The sequence below is a fragment of the Orbicella faveolata genome, unplaced genomic scaffold, assembly GCF_042242905.1.
Source record: "Orbicella faveolata isolate gen_17 unplaced genomic scaffold, um_ofav_v1 contig_47, whole genome shotgun sequence".
Taxonomy (NCBI): domain Eukaryota; kingdom Metazoa; phylum Cnidaria; class Anthozoa; order Scleractinia; family Merulinidae; genus Orbicella; species Orbicella faveolata.
The window spans coordinates 20,572,599-20,588,670 of NW_028301577.1; the positions used below are offsets into that span (position 1 = coordinate 20,572,599).

The 16,072-nt window shown below is 38.9% G+C and overlaps 2 protein-coding genes across 4 annotated transcripts; both read left to right on the forward strand.

The window, feature by feature from the left end:
• The first annotated feature begins 5,892 nt into the window (after positions 1-5,892).
• On the forward strand, positions 5,893-8,135 carry LOC110047633 (uncharacterized). Of its 2 annotated transcripts, none has more exons than XM_020753389.2 (3): positions 5,893-6,158; positions 6,621-6,936; positions 7,390-8,135. In XM_020753389.2, exons 1-3 carry the CDS (start codon positions 6,059-6,061, stop codon positions 7,646-7,648), a joined length of 675 nt encoding a protein of 224 aa, XP_020609048.1. In that variant the 5' UTR covers positions 5,893-6,058; the 3' UTR covers positions 7,649-8,135. The 2 variants fall into 2 exon arrangements, with proteins under 2 accessions (XP_020609048.1, XP_020609047.1); XM_020753388.2 differs by having other exon boundaries at positions 5,902-6,218.
• Positions 8,136-13,626: 5,491 nt separating this feature from the next.
• On the forward strand, positions 13,627-15,794 carry LOC110047584 (uncharacterized). Of its 2 annotated transcripts, none has more exons than XM_020753325.2 (3): positions 13,627-13,876; positions 14,276-14,591; positions 15,049-15,794. In XM_020753325.2, exons 1-3 carry the CDS (start codon positions 13,717-13,719, stop codon positions 15,305-15,307), a joined length of 735 nt encoding a protein of 244 aa, XP_020608984.2. In that variant the 5' UTR covers positions 13,627-13,716; the 3' UTR covers positions 15,308-15,794. The 2 variants fall into 2 exon arrangements, with proteins under 2 accessions (XP_020608984.2, XP_020608985.2); XM_020753326.2 differs by having other exon boundaries at positions 13,627-13,816.
• The last annotated feature ends 278 nt before the right edge of the window (positions 15,795-16,072 follow it).

Here is a 16,072-nt window from a genome sequence, read left to right on the forward strand (position 1 = left end):
TCTTTTTACGTTTTAATGAACGAACAGTTTTTAAAATTTAGTTAAGTTTCGCAGGTAAAATGTCCTATAAACAAAGATGGAAAAAAGAATTTTGCAAACCCCTTTTCATTCGTTTGATATCAGACAGTCTAGAGAGAAACGCCACGGGGGAAGGGGGGTGGTACTCTACAAAGTTTTAAAAGGGGAGGATCCGCACCCAGGTCCAACCCTTTTCTATACCATTTTGACAGAAAGAGTACCTCTTTTGTATACTTCTAATAGAGAAAAGACTTTCCTTTAACATGCTTTCATAACCAGCCCGCATTATGAATAAACCGCTAAGAAATGAAATGTTCTTGCCATTTTCGTTTAGCGCCTAATAAATGAAATGATACAGCCACAAGGTGCGTCCGTTCGAAATATTTCAATTAAAGGCTCTTTAAAAGAACTAAATGGCAGATTTCCCTACTCTTTCACATACCCAAACTTGTGAAATCCCTACCCTTTTGTATACCTGAGCATGCCCATTGTTCTTGTTCCTTTACTCAGTGTTTTTTTTCTTCAAGTTGTTCTTGTTACTCTTGATGTTGTTGTTCATTTTCTTGATTTTGTACTTTTTCTTGATGTTGCTTTATTTTTTATCGTTTTTTTTTTTCTTGTTTTGGCCCTCTTTATGGTCTTAATCGTTTTCTACTTGCAGTGTACTTGCTCCTGTTTGTACTTGTTCTTGCAAATGTTCTTGTTCTTTTGTTTCTTCTTGTTCTTTTTGCCGAATTCTTCTTGTTGTTGTCCGTGCTATTTTTTCTACTTACCATTGTTGTTTTTCTTGTGATCAGACACTCCCAATCGTAATGTTTGGATTTCAGTATGATGCCTGTGTCATTGGTTTATATTCGATTCCATATTTATCTTTTAACGTTAATATAATTTTACATAACCTCCTTGCCTGACCATTTCACACAAAAATTGTAGCATTTACTTCAAAAAATAAGGACAACATGGACCCATAGGCAATCACTGAATTGTCCCATGTGCTTCGATGCCAAAGGAGGATGAGGAGAACTGGTGCAAAGGGAATTCTTTTCGCGCCTTTTTCCATTCTCGTCCCCAGAGTCATTCGGGTCTATTAGCCCTAGAGGACTGGTAACAGCTAAGACCTCCACGGGCCAAAAAGACACGAATGGCCCTGGGGACGAAAACACCCCTTACCCCTCCCTGCTTCTCGGCTTTTTGACTCCCCCCCCTACACCCTGGATCTACTTTTTGCCTCGCCCTATGTTCTCTCGCCACTTTAAGTTTAACTGAGAGAATTTAGGGATCTCTCGCAAAAAATGTCTGTATTTTAAGCCTTAATTCGATACGATTTGGCACGAAAGAATTTACAACCAAAAGAGGACGGTGTAATTAGACACGAGATCTTTTATTCGTAATATCTGGAGGACTCTCCATCAGTCAGCATTCATTCCTACGGAAATCTACTACAGTTGTGGAAACAAGAATGGATATCTTGATGAAGTAAGTCTAGGAGTTAGTTACATTACTATGGCAGTGGTACTCCAAGTCTGGACGCCAAAATTTTCGCTTGTTGTGTCTATTTTTCCTTTCGCGCGAGTTATGCGAAAGTACACGTCATCACTGTAATTTCCACACGCGCGTAAGTCACTCGTGAATACCTGCGCCTCACGTTCCACGTTCCACGCTCGCTTCTTGCGCTTCTTCCTACAAAATGTTTGGGCGAAACAAATCGACGCTTTTTTCCTGCGTTCTTCAGGACAAAGCGGCAATGAACGGCGGGTCACTGAGCTATATCACTGTCAGAGGTTGGGTCGGTAATTTGAAAATAGCGAAATATTTATTTTCTCCAATATTGAGGGAGTCGTCACAGCTGGGATCGCGAGAAATTTAGTAAACCGAGCAAAATCATGCCGAGAAATAAACGTATTGCATTAGCAGTTAGCATTAGCTAAATCTACTGTTTCGGGAACCTATTTTAACTTAGTACGTTACAGTGAAATCTCGCCTAAGTTTTGTGTCAAGTCATAAGAGCATTTTCGCTAAAATAGGCCTTGTTTTCAGAGAGCTTTCACTGTTGCCACGAAGCCATAAGGAGGCCAAAGAGCGGCGAGTGAAAACAATTTTTCACCCAGAAATTTTAATTTACCGTTCCCATTTGGTATTGCTTCGGTTTAAAAAGTAAAACCATCCGAACAGAAAATAATTCGCAAATATATCGGAAAACGAGAAGAAGGTACGAGGGAGCGACTGTTTATCAATCAGCGATTATGTCTGACATCATGGAGAAACTGAGAATTTCAAGCTATAGTTTACAAGGATTTCATTTTCAGTCCGGGTTCTTCAGATGAACATTGAATAGTGGTAGAGCCTACTGGAGAGCAACATTTAACTCTTTGTGAATAATGCCAGTGAAATTGGAAGTTCTCAACTAAATCATTTCTGAAAAGGAACTTCTTTTACAAATATACTTTAATTACCCTTTCAACTGGATTCTGGTTCAAAAAAATCGAAAACGAAGTTAAACACAAAGTATTCTACCATAACACGCTGGGTTTAAAGAAACGCGACATCCCCTTACAGTTTTATTTGTAGGACACGAGACGGGCAGGAATAAATATATTTCCCGACAGTACCAGGATATAACAAATGTTTAAGGAGTTAATATTTTGTGGCATGGTACGAAGACCCTTGGTGGTCTTGGTGGCTTTTCATAACAGCGAGTGGCGAAAAGTCGAGAAGATATTTTTTATCTTTTATAATAATGTAAACTTTTATTTAGTCACTGAAAAAATGCAGCATACAATAGACAAGTACAAAATTAAAATGCAACAACTTTCATTAAATTGTAACAGGTAAAATAAGTAACGAAAAGAACTATTGCACGTAGTCTATGAATCTTCTTCTAAGATCTTCTACCAAACCGATATTCAAAAGCCATTATATTACAAATAGGGGTGGGAAGAGTAGATTGATGCCTGCCGACATGTTAACTATTGTTGACTTGGAGACACAGGTATTTCTCGATGAGTAAAAAAATAAATAAAGATGCACTGTGAGATGAATTAGGACAGCTTGAAGAAAGTGAAGGTGATTTCAAAGTGAAAATGCGACGGAGGCAAATTATGCTGGGCGAGAGTCGCTGAAGAGAGCCGGAGAGAGAGGACCGAGAGAGGGCGAGACCGTCGAAAACGCCGAACGAGAACATCAAGAAAACACAGAGAAATGTGGCCCCTAAAGTGGACTGACCAAAGGAATAGCGACTGAGCAATCACACGTTTCAACTCCTTATGAGAACTTTACAGAAACCGGGATCGAGATTGAAGCACGAAACAAGTATTGGAAGTAGCGAGACGGAAGACAATTACGTAACGAAAAATACGGTTGCTTTTCTTTTTTCAGATCAGCGACTTAACCAAAGAAGTTCAAGAAAAATTGCGTGCCTCGTTCTTTGAAAGCACATGTACAGGCTGAGCTGTCGGTTAAAAGTCTAGGAACCTGAGCTTAACTTACAAAAATCTTCATTGTATGTTATGGTTGAGACTACGTTACCAATTACTAAAACAAGACATACTGGCAAAGGAGAGGAAAACTCTAGAAGTAAACATGACTGGACCGAGGAGAAGAAAATCTCAAAGCCAATACTAAATCGCTACTTACAAGGAGCAACTTTCTATACATTAACAGTCGAGAATCTTGCATTGAAGAAAAAAAGAGCTTCACATCTCTAGAAGACCCAGACAAAGAGATCACTTTGAAAACAGAAGAAATGGGCTGAAGAGAAAAAAAGATACTATATGTAAAAGATAGACCATAACCAAATGAGCTAGTAAGGAATATGAAAAAAAATTATCACTTAGTCTGAAAACTAAGATGTATTTTAAGACCGGATGAAATGAACAGAAAGGACTATATATGAGCAGGAGAGGGATTTTCTTCTCATTGTTGATCGCCCGGTCGCCGATTCCGACACCAAAGTCTGAGCAGGTTTAATTCTAGTGATGAGAGCACGCGGGATCAGAGCGCGTTGAGAGCTCGCGATCCACTGAACTGATATTAAGTCTGAGCTTCCCTCTCGCCTGTTGCATGATCTCTGAAAGTCTTTAAGTAAAAAGCGGGCGCGAAAAAAAATAAATAGGTAAGAAAACACGATAGCGAGTGTGATAATTAGTAAATGATATTTTCATCATGATTCGCCCGCGCACCTTTTTTGTTATACAACTGTTCAAAGCAAACTATATCGGCTAGACTCGTGTAGTGGAATAGTGCACTTTTTTTGTCAAATAGCCCCGGGGCGAATTATCACCTTCCGAGATCGGTTGTAAAACCGACAGAGAAAATACTACCGAAACTTTGTGAGATTACCAACAACAATAGCGCTACATAATATTAGCCAAAATGTCGATTTAAGAAATGTTTTGTTTATTCTTCACGAAAGTCACCCCTTACAGCCTCCACTTTCCCTATAAATATTCTGAGATTAAATAAATCTTTTAGTCAGTCTCACAGATCACTAACAAACCAACAGATTCGTCACCTTCGATTTTAAGTTTGTGTAGCTTTGCGTAACATCTATGTTGACCTATGCTGCATTAATTGTGAAGAAGAAGAACAAAAACAGTTCAGTAGTTTGTTTGTTAAATTCACCTGATTCAGTCTAATAATTTATGGCACCGCATAAAACTGTCGGTTACCACAATGAATTGATTGTTTTTGGTCTGCTCTAAAACAAATATTTCCTCAGACACGAAAAGTCATCAGCCTCGTAATTATTCAATCAGGCTTATGCCACTTTCCCTTCTGTAATACAGTCAACATTTCGTTAAGCTATATCATGCCGTCATTTTTTGAGTTAAATTTTCGTCCGTGAGTCTGGAATCTAAGTGGAAAGTCTGGATTTTACTTTCTTCAAAAAGCGAATTTTCAGGTTTGCCACTAAGGAGTACTTTAATTTGATGAAACAACATTCCTACTACTCTGCCAAAAGCCGGGCGAAAAACTGACTAAGAAGAAGAAAAAAAAAAACTATACAAAACAAACAAATTAACTGCCAATTTCTTCTTTGGACACTGTCGAACAGAAATCTGATAATTTACTGAGGTCATATTGAACCCCCCTTTTCGAAAAGGTTTTCATTCAGATCTCGATTGTTTCGAATTGCCAGTTGCACTTTTATGAACTGAGTGGCTCTAAAGAGAATGCTGCTAATCAGCGTTAAAGGTTTCTAACTGTACAGGTTTCTCGCCTCTCAGGAACTAAAAAGATGCGGGCGTTATTACGCGTGTCAGCGTTACATATTAACATGGTTCACAACACGCTTTTTTAATTTTTTTTTTCGTAAAATGAGCGTTTTTCATTTTTTCAAAACTCTTCTTTGGAACGGTTTTTTTTCTCTTTCAAGTGCACGACAGACTGAGACTGAAGTTTTAAAGTTGCGAAGATATATTTCCTTAATCGTTCTGAGAATGTTCCAAACATGAAAAATGTCTTCAGGTTTGTTGGTTTGCTTGTCAAATATCGATTACTGACTATTCGTGCGCAAATTGATTGTCTTGCTGTCAGCACTGACATCGGCCGCCAAGAATGTATATATATATATCATATAAATAAGAAAGATCTTTGCCGTCCCTTTTTAATTTCAATGGTATTTTTTCTTCAGCTAGATTTAAATATTGAAATTCACGAATCAGGGTGGTTAAGTTCATTGCCATTACGGCAACTTTCATTACTTTCCCTTCGTTTCTTGTTTGTAAAATCGGCGAGTAGGCAATCTATCTATGTGAAAAAACGTGTGGCCGTCACTACACACACATACACACAATATATATATATATATATTTTCACCTTTAGTCAGTCTGTTAAACATTTCATTCCCCTGACAGCTGAATATAAGTTCAGTTTACATTTTTGAAAAGCCCGAAACATGTTCATGTAACTTGTTTCACCTCAAACGTATCAACCAAACAATTCACCGCGTTGAGAGAATTGTGATCAGTTGGTATTCAACCCTCAAAGCGAACAGAGTTCCACTGAGTAGAACGTAAACCTCCTTCTCGAGATTCAGAACATGAAGTTTGTTGCTGTAGCCGTTTTCTTGGCGTTCGCCTTGGCGATTGGCGTGGATTCAGCGTCCGTCAGCCTTTCCAGCAGCCAATTGACGCTCAATGGTAACGCTCAAATTCAGTTTTACGGTCCTAAAGAAGAGATTTGGGCTGGTTTGTCCAACGGTAAAAATTTATGATTCAGTTTCTTGTACTCAAAATCCACTCTAGCTTAGTAAATAAATTTCGAATTTTAGCTCGGTACCGGAGGCTCTGGGAATCGAAGAACGAAACGTAATACGCGAAGCGAGAGTAACACGCTTGTCATCTGCAGTGTCTACGGCTGGGCTTGGGATGTTTAAAGTATGTCGATTAAATTAACATGAAATCTCATACAATATTACAGGAATATTGAAAGACCCAGTTTCATTTGACACAATTATACTTTTTACGGCAATAGTCTGTATACTGTTTTTTTGCTTCATTAACTGACATTTTCTAGAAAGAAAACTACGCAGTCGCGTATATTTTAAGAGCTACATCCAGAAAAAAAAATAATTGTGATCTGTTCTATGTTTACTCCTTAAGGCAACCGATACCCCATCCTCAATAGTGGTGACATGATTGCCTTGCGCTCGTCCTATCCTTCAGGCAGCTACTCGAAGTATTGGATGCATTGTAGTTCATCTTACTGCTGGTATGGTACCTGCAAGGGTACTGTTATGACTTCAGCGGCGTGGTCTGGCTGTTCAAGCTACATGTATTTTTACATCCATGCCATGGGAAAGTTGGACGGACAGCCCATTAACAGTGGCGATACTGTATCGATAAGCTCCAAGGCCCATGGAACCAGCTACCGGCTCTATTGTAGCACATCTACCAGTTACCAATGTCGCATGTATTCGTAAGTGCTGAACAATCTACTACCATTAAATCCATTAACAAAAAAGGGGATCACATAAAAAAAGGCACAGCTTGCGTAGGGCAAAATGGCCCGCATTGCTGGAACTTATCTCGGTTTCAAATTCGCTGGTACCTCTTTATAAACCTGTGTGGGTAGAGTCACTGTCGGCGAAGTGTCTTGTCCAAGAAAATGCTGTGAACCCAGCCAGGGTCCCAGTAAAACCATTGCACCAGAAATGTGCATTTACATAAAAATAATAAAGAACATGTTTCTAGTCGCTTAGCGCTTTCAAGATCCCAATACCCTGGAAGACAAGAGAAGGGAAATCTCTGTCCCGTTGGGTAAGGTCCCAATCAAAAGACTCAGAAAAATCTCAGTATAGCTGCTGGGCAATTTATAATTATTAATATTCTATGCCAAGTCATGAACCAGAGAAAATCTGTGTTTCTTCAGGACTACCAGCAGCCTGTCAGGGAACACCTGGTTCAGTTACAACTACGTCACTTTCCAGATCTTCTCCAGGAACGCTGTTGATGGTACCCCTATCCAATATGGTGACATAGTGGCGTTCAAATACCCGTACGCATTCAACAGCGCCTGGTTGTACTATTACAGTAGCCGTTTTTATCCCCGAAGTTGCAGCACTAACAGCAAATCGTCGTGTGCCGCTGAAAACACCACCACTGGCTTCAGGATCTTCAAAAAGCTGTGAAGTTTGAACTTCATGTCTGGAAGCTTTTAAAAAAGAAAAGGTTTCAGCTATAAAGTTCAAGCTTAGCATGATACGCTCGTATCAGGGGCTGATGGTTGCTTAAAGGGTCCTACTCAGCCACACCTTTAGTTTTGTTTGCATGCGAGAGTTTGGCTATTATATTTTATTGGGAGCATATCGAAACGAAGGAAATCACTGTGTAAGTACTAAACATAATTAAACATACTTTCAGGAACACAACTTCCAGCAAAGCAATAAGATACGCTTCACTGTGCAGAATATCAATAATATCGATGACATCAAAAACGGCGGAGGCTGACTAGGGTCCTTTAATAGTCTTCATGGCAACCTGAGAAGAACAAAGTGCTAAGTTTGGACTTTATGACTGAAAGCTTCTTAAAAGCTTTTGGCCGGAGTTGCCAGTTGCAAGTTAAACTGTATTTTACTGTTTCTCAGAAACAATTAAAGGGATAATAAACTCGACAAATGTTTCACATAACTTGTGTTAGTACATAGTTAAGTTTTCCCTGTCTTCCCGTTTAATCGACTCCTTTCAAGAAAAAAAATTATTTTGCAAACCCCGTTCACCAGCAAAGTGCATCTCAAGTCAAGTTTCAAAATTTTCAACTGACCTTTTTGTTTAACAGAATTTTTCGTTGGGATAGGCCTTTGTGATCTAAAACTTCACCCCTTATCTTAGTTCCCGTGAAGTGCAATTTGTAAAGGTTTTCAGGCGCTTTCACATATATAACTACTAAAAATTATTTCAACTTCTTCTAAAATTGATGGAAAAAAAAAAAAAAAAAAAAACGAAGGGAAAAGGATTTATTAAAGAAAAGCAAAAAAGGGGAAAGAAAGACAAAGATATTCCATATCACAGGGTCCCAGGGGGAGGGTCAATGGACCACGAGTGTGATTACAGACTGAATTGGATGACACGATGTCCTGTTCCCAATTAATCATAACAATTACAATTTCCCACAAAAGCTGTTGAAAAGCTGTTGAAACATTAATAAATCTCATCTCCGAGACTGACTTTCGCGGGAAAAAAATTAAAAACCCAGCGTTCGTCAATAATTATATTTTTTGAGCAGAAATTTCGCTCGGAACATATACATATTTATATTCGTTTGAATCATCGATGAAATGACTTTTTCGGAATATTTTTTCCTTCGGGGTCAACGAAAACCTCCGATTACAAAATCACGCCGAACCCACACGTTGCAAAAAAATCTCTTCAAAACCCTGATTTCGAAGCGATATATCACTTAAGCGTTAATAGCTACCACACATTGGCAGGCGGTAAATCTATTCCTTAACAATCCAGCTTTATCGTGTTAAAATTTCAGCGAAATCGAACAAAACCAGAATTAGAATTTTTTTGTGACTTCACTCCCGAGACTTTACCTAACAAAGGAAGCAACGGTCGCCCATAGGAACCGAAAGGCACGAACATAACAAAGCCAACGTTTCGGCCAAAAAACTCCAGAATTATCGACTGAAAGCTTAAACGTGAATGGGAACATCTTTTTCGAAGTTTTTTCAACTGATTTAGACGAAAGACTGGCCTCGGCGGACTACAAAAAAGACCAAGAGAAAAAGCAGAACAAGACAGCAGAACAAACCGATAATATTTCATCGCATGGCTTTCGGCACGAAAACGAAAATACAGCTTACTTCTGGATAAATTCAGCCTTAGAAGCCAGCAACTGGTCCCAAAGTACTTTCTGTATCCTTACAAATGTCCTGATTTCCATCTCCGAAAGATTTTGCCCCAATTTTGAGCAAATAAACATTTCGCCGCGGCGACCACCATTACGGTGGCTTGCAAACTAAATTAGCTAACTTAACAAAATTCTCCCGAGGGGAGGATATGACGAATTTGGTGAGAATCAAAAGTAACGCCAATTTTCTGTCACGTTTTCAATCTGTGGTCACTGGAGTGACCAAAATCGATACATCGGTCGGGATAGGGTTTTTTTTTGATATGACTTGTGTGACTACTTTGCTAGCCCTTTACTCGTGGATAACACCAATTAAATTTAATCATGACTTTTAAGAAAGAAAGCTGTTGTTAATAGTGTTATTATTGTGTCGTTCATATCGTTCATGCCCATACATATCCCGAAGAAAGTTCTAGATTAAGACCATTACGTCATCGGAGATTTGTCAACGGCTACCACTGATGGTGCAATAACACAGTTTGTGTTGATCAAGTGATGTGATGTCTACAGTAAGAAAAGAATCAAGAATGTGCACTGCGTTCCCACGGTAGTGCTAAGCGAACTGTTTCATTTTTAAAGCGTGGTTATAAGATCTAACAGATCTTCTTGTTTGTAGTAAAAGATTTTATCTTTCATTGACGAATGAAATGCTACGAACGTGCCAAATTTGTCGCGCGTTTATTTATATTCCGCTGCAAATTTGATCTTCGCCAGGCCTCATCTTCGCCAATTATGTGTCCGGATATATAATCATCTTTTGTCTTTTTTAAACCAATCAAAGGTCCTGTAACAAGAGCATTATTAGTACTTAGGCCGAACTCAAACGATGAAAGCAAAATGGCGGATAGAAATCAACAGGAGATCGATGTTTCACAGCATAGACAGTACCGTAACGCACAGAATATTTTCGAATGGTCCATGTCGTCACGCTGCTGTGTTATTTATGTAGAGACCCGAATGTTGACCTTCATTGTTGTGGGATGGGAAGGACGAGGATGCATTTACAGTCGCTAAAACAGGGACAACTTAAAAAGAGATGAATGTCAACTTGAAATGTCGCACCGAACAAATTAGAACTTACCAAGGGTGTTGTGACCACGAAGCAAGGAAAATCATCATTTTAGAGCACGGTACTCGATGTTGCAGACATTTGTGCGGGATACGAAGGTAAGTTTTATTGCTTTTCAATTTTTTGTTGGGAAGCGCGAAGCTTTAAGCTACGGACTCAATTTTGGCACAATTTTAAACATTGTGTCCAGATACCCGGCAGCCGGGAAGTGTTGTTAAAATACTACATACCCGGCAGTCTGAAATTATTCTAGAATTTCCACGGAAAAACCCATCCAATCCTTTTTAAAAAAATTGTGGATCTTTGTTTAGAAATGTCAAGCGATTTCAATTATAATTTTGGCTTTGTGGTTGAGGAATTTTCGAGCTTGGGCATACTAGAAAATCTCGATGTTTCGACACTTGGAAAAAATTCTTACTCTGACTCCGGTGTCAACTCTCGCAGAATAATTTCTGAAGTTGAAACCCTGTGAGAATATTTGAAATTTGTTCAGAAATGCAAAGCGATTCTAAATGATGTTTTGCTTTTGTTGTGGACGAATTCTCTTAGCTTCGGCATACTATAAAGACCACGACTCATGGGCACAGTTGATACCCGGCATTCGAAACTTCATGAATAATCATTATACATTCAATATCCACAAAAATGATCATTGAAACCTCCCGAGAGTATTTCAGAATTTTGATCTTTGGTCGGAAATACCAAACGAGTTTTTACAATGATTTGGTTTTGCACAGATTGTACGAACTTTCGTTGACTCACCGGCACGATTTTTCAAAAACTACATACCCGGCAATCAGAAATTCTTCCCGTTTTTCCACCAAAATTTCCATTTGAACCTGCTGAGATGTCGGTGTAGAAATACCAAGCGAGTGAATATATATATAGAAACATTTCGTTTGTTTTTTTTTTGAATTTTTTCATTTATTGTGACACTTTTATAACACACTTTTATGACACCCGAGGTCACAGTTTTTCACTGTACGGACCGACCCTAAGCCGGCAAATAACAAATTTATTATTTTTTTTTCCTGTGGTAAATTGGTTTTACAGGTTACAAATGGGTTTGTTTACGCACGTCTTGTCATTGAATCGGCTTGCGCGCCGTCTACTAACGATTTGTAAACAATCTTGGCAACGAGCGAGTAACTCAGATAGTAGACAAAGAAAGATGTATTAAAGAACAGATTTTTTTCGAACTTCTTTATGTTAGTTGCATTTATTTCACCAGGTAAGTTCTTCAAAATTGTTTTTGCGGTGTGAAATTTCGTGCGAAGTTTGAAGTTTTACTACAAAAACAAGTTTTGTCAGTCGTTGCTTTTAAAATCACTTGAAATCAGACTTTTCTACCGTAAATTGAATAACAGAAAGCGAGGAAATTCGTTAAGTGTATTCCACAGAAATTCTCCTAAATACAGCAACGATCAGAGAGGTAAACTCGACTGAAATTGACTCAAATTTTACGGCGAGAGAAACACAGGATTACGCGCCATTACAGCGCCAAGCTACAAACAACCAAGCAAACTCTCACAACTTCAAAACACTCAATTGAATTTACTTACAGTGACTTTCCTTGCCATTTTAAAGTGAACAGATATAAACTTGCGTTGACGGCTCATGAAAAGTTCGGCGTCTGAACTGGGCCTTAGAGAACTTCGCTTCGCTTCCATCGCTAAGCAGTTTAGCTCACATTAGAACTTAGACGCTTCTAACGCCAAGTTCCTTTTGGCGCGAAAACCAATACCATGGGCAACCTTTGTCATGCAACTGAAGTGTTATCCATATTTCTCTTTGGAGGACTTTCGTCACCGAACGTTCAAGCGTTTTGTAGCCATTTGTACTACTTTGCCGAGGCAATTAATATTGTTAAGGCCTGAAGTTGGAAATCGCTTGGTATTTTTACACCGACTTCTCAGCAGGTTCAAATGGAAATTTTGGTGGAAAAACGGGAAGAATTTCTGACTGCCGAGTCACCCAAAGTTCGTAAAATTCGTGCAAAACCAAAAACTCGCTTGGCATTTCCGACCAAAGATCAAAATGCTGAAATAGTCTCGGAAGGTTTCAATGATCATTTTTATGGATATTGAATGTTTCGATTATTCATGAATTTTTGACTGCCGGGTATCTAGTTTTTGAACGACCGTGCCCGTGAGTCGAGGTTTTTATAGTATGCCGAAGCTAAGAGAATTCGTCCACAACAAAAGCAAAACATTATTTAGAATCGCTTCGCATTTCTGAACAAATATCGAATGCTCTCACAAGGTGTCAACTTCAGAAATTATTCTGTGAGAGTTGACATCGGAGTCAGAGTACGAATTTTTTCCAAGTGTCGAAACATCGAGATTTTCTAGTATGCCCAAGCTCGAAAATTTCCTCAACCACAAAGCCAAAATTATAATTGAAATCGCTTGATATTTCTAAACAACGATCTTCAGTTTTAGAATAATTTCAGACTGCCGGGTATGTAATATTTTAAAACATTTTCCGGCTGCCGGGTATCTAGATCCACAATGAAATTTCAATCAGGAGAAGTTGTACTGTCGATATCAGATCGAACATTTTATTCAGGTTTATAGGATTTTATACAGTTTATCGCAGAAGTAATAGTGCCACATATTTCTCTAAAATCGGTTGTTTACATTTACGTTTTTTTCCTAAGGGTCGATAACTACGCGTGCGTGAAATTAAATTCTGGCCCTGCGGTGGTCATAAAGTTGCGAAGTTCCAAACATGAAAAATGTCTTCTGGTTTGTTTGTTTGTTAAGTATCTGTAACTATTTTTGATCAAATTGACTCCTTTTTTTGCTGTCAGCATTGACATCGGCCCTCAAGAATAAATAAGAAAGAGGAAAGATCTTTGCTTTTCTTTTTCAATAGAATTTTAGCTAGACTTAAATATTGGAATTCACGAAACTGGATGGGTAAACTTGTTGCCATAAGGCAACTTTCATTTCTTTCGTCCATTTCTTGCTTATGTAACTGGGGAAAAAGCTATACTATCCACGCGAAAAAACTTCGTTCGTGGCCGTCATCATACACAAAAAAATTAAGTTTTAGTCAGTCTGTTAAACATTTCATTCCTTTGACAGCTCGGTTTACATTTCTGAAAAGCCCGAAACATGTTCATGGAACTTGTTAGCCTCACACGTATGAACCAAACAATTACCGCCTTGAAAAAAACGTTGAACGTTGCTTTTGATCAGTTGGTATTCAACCCTCAAAGCGTACGGAGTTCCACTGAGCAGAACGTAAACCTCCTTCTCGAGATTCAGAACATGAAGTTTGTCGCTGTTGCCGTTTTCTTGGCGTTCGTCTTGGCGATTGGCGTGGATTCAGCGTCCGTCAGCCTTTCCAGCAGCCAACTGACGCTCAATGGTAACGCTCAAATTCAGTTTTACGGTCCTAAAGAAGAGATTTGGGCTGGTTTGTCCAACGGTAAAAATTTATAATTCAGTTTCTTGTATTCAAAATCCATTCTAGCGTGGTAAATAAATTTCGAATTTTAGCTCGGTACGGAGGCTCTTTGAATCGAAGAACAAAACGTAATACGCGAAGCACGAGTAACACGCTTGTCATCTGCAGTGTCTACGGCTGGGCTTGGGATGTTTAAAGTATGTCGATTAAATTAACATGAAATCTCATACAATATTACAGGAATATTGAAAGACCCAGTTTCATTTGACATAATTATACTTTTTACGGCAATAGTCTGTATACTGTTTTTTGCTTCATTAACTGACATTTTCTAGAAAGAAAACTACGCAGTCGCGTATATTTTAAGAGCTACATCCAGAAAAAAAATAATTGTGAGTTGTTCTATGTTTACTCCTTAAGGCAACCGATACCCCATCATCAATAGTGGTGACATGATTGCCTTGCGCTCGTCCTATCCTTCAGGCAGCTACTCGAAGTATTGGATGCATTGTAGTTCATCTTACTGCTGGTATGGTACCTGCAAGGGTACTGTTATGACTTCAGCGGCGTGGTCTGGCTGTTCAAGCTACATGTATTTTTACATCCATGCCATGGGAAAGTTGGACGGACAGCCCATTAACAGTGGCGATATTGTATCTATAAGCTCCAAGGCCCATGGAACCAGCTACCGGCTTTATTGTAGCACATCTACCAGTTACCAATGTCGCATGTATTCGTAAGTGCTGAACAATCTACTACCATTAAATCCATTAACAAAAAAGGGGATCACATAAAAAAAGGCATAGGTTGCGTAGGGCAAAATGGCCCGCATTGCTGGAACTTATCTCGGTTTCAAATTCGCTGGTACCTCTTTATAAACCTTTGTGGGTAGAGTCACTGTCGGCGAAGTGTCTTGTCCAAGAAAATGCTGTGACCCCAGCCAGGGTCCCAGTAAAACCATTGCACCAGAAATGTGCAATTACATAAAAATAATAAAGAAAGAACATGCTTCTAGTCGCTTAGCACTTTCAAGATCCCAATACCCTGCAAGACAAGAGAAGGGAAATCTCTGTCCCGTTGGGTAAGGTCCCAATCAAAAGACTAAGGAAAATCTCAGTATAGCTGCTGGGCAATTTATAATTATTAATATTCTATGCCAAGTCATGAACCAGAGAAAATCTGTGTTTCTTCAGGACTACCAGCAGCCTGTCAGGGAACACCTGGTTCAGTTACAACTACGTCACTTTCCAGATCTTCTCCAGGAACGCTGTTGATGGTACCCCTATCCAATATGGTGACATAGTGGCGTTCAAATACCCGTACGCATTCAACAGCGCCTGGTTGTACTATTACAGTAGCCGTTTTTATCCCCGAAGTTGCAGCACTAACAGCAAATCGTCGTGTGCCGCTGAAAACACCACCACTGGCTTCAGGATCTTCAAAAAGCTGTGAAGTTTGAACTTCATGTCTGGAAGCTTTTGAAAAAGAAAAGGTTTCAGTCATAAAGTTCAAGCTTAGCATGATACGCTCGTATCAGGGGCTGATAGTTGCTTAAAGGGTCCTAGTCAGCCACACCTTTAGTTTTGTTTGCATGCGAGAGTTTGGCTATTATATTTTATTGGGAGCATATCGAAACGAAGGAAATCACTGTGTAAGTACTAAACATAATTAAACATACTTTCAGGAACACAACTTCCAGCAAAGCAATAAGATACGCTTCACTGTGCAGAATATCAATAATATCGATGACATCAAAAACGGCGGAGGCTGACTAGGGTCCTTTAATAGTCTTCATGGCAACCTGAGAAGAACAAAGTGCTAAGTTTGGACTTTATGACTGAAAGCTTCTTAAAAGCTTTTGGCCGGAGTTGCCAGTTGCAAGTTAAACTGTATTTTACTGTTTCTCAGAAACAATTAAAGGGATAATAAACTCGACAAATGTTTCACATAACTTGTGTTAGTACATAGTTAAGTTTTCCCTGTCTTCCCCTTTAATCGACTCCTTTCAAGAAAAAAAATTATTTTGCAAACCCCGTTCACCAGCAAAGTGCATCTCAAGTCAAGTTTCAAAATTTTCAACTGACCTTTTTGTTTAACAGAATTTTTCGTTGGGATAGGCCTTTGTGATCTAAAACTTCACCCCTTATCTTAGTTCCCGTGAAGTGCAATTTGTAAAAGTTTTCAGGCGCTTTCACATATATAACTACTAAAAATTAT

Bases quoted from the DNA above. Each gene is read 5' to 3' on its own strand.
- LOC110047633 (XM_020753388.2), top strand. From the start codon at position 6,059: ATGAAGTTTGTTGCTGTAGCCGTTTTCTTGGCGTTCGCCTTGGCGATT. The intron at 6,219-6,620 runs GTAAAAATTTAT...TTACTCCTTAAG, and splicing joins TTGGGCTGGTTTGTCCAACG to GCAACCGATACCCCATCCTC. The intron at 6,937-7,389 runs GTAAGTGCTGAA...GTGTTTCTTCAG, and splicing joins TACCAATGTCGCATGTATTC to GACTACCAGCAGCCTGTCAG.
- LOC110047584 (XM_020753325.2), top strand. From the start codon at position 13,717: ATGAAGTTTGTCGCTGTTGCCGTTTTCTTGGCGTTCGTCTTGGCGATT. The intron at 13,877-14,275 runs GTAAAAATTTAT...TTACTCCTTAAG, and splicing joins TTGGGCTGGTTTGTCCAACG to GCAACCGATACCCCATCATC. The intron at 14,592-15,048 runs GTAAGTGCTGAA...GTGTTTCTTCAG, and splicing joins TACCAATGTCGCATGTATTC to GACTACCAGCAGCCTGTCAG.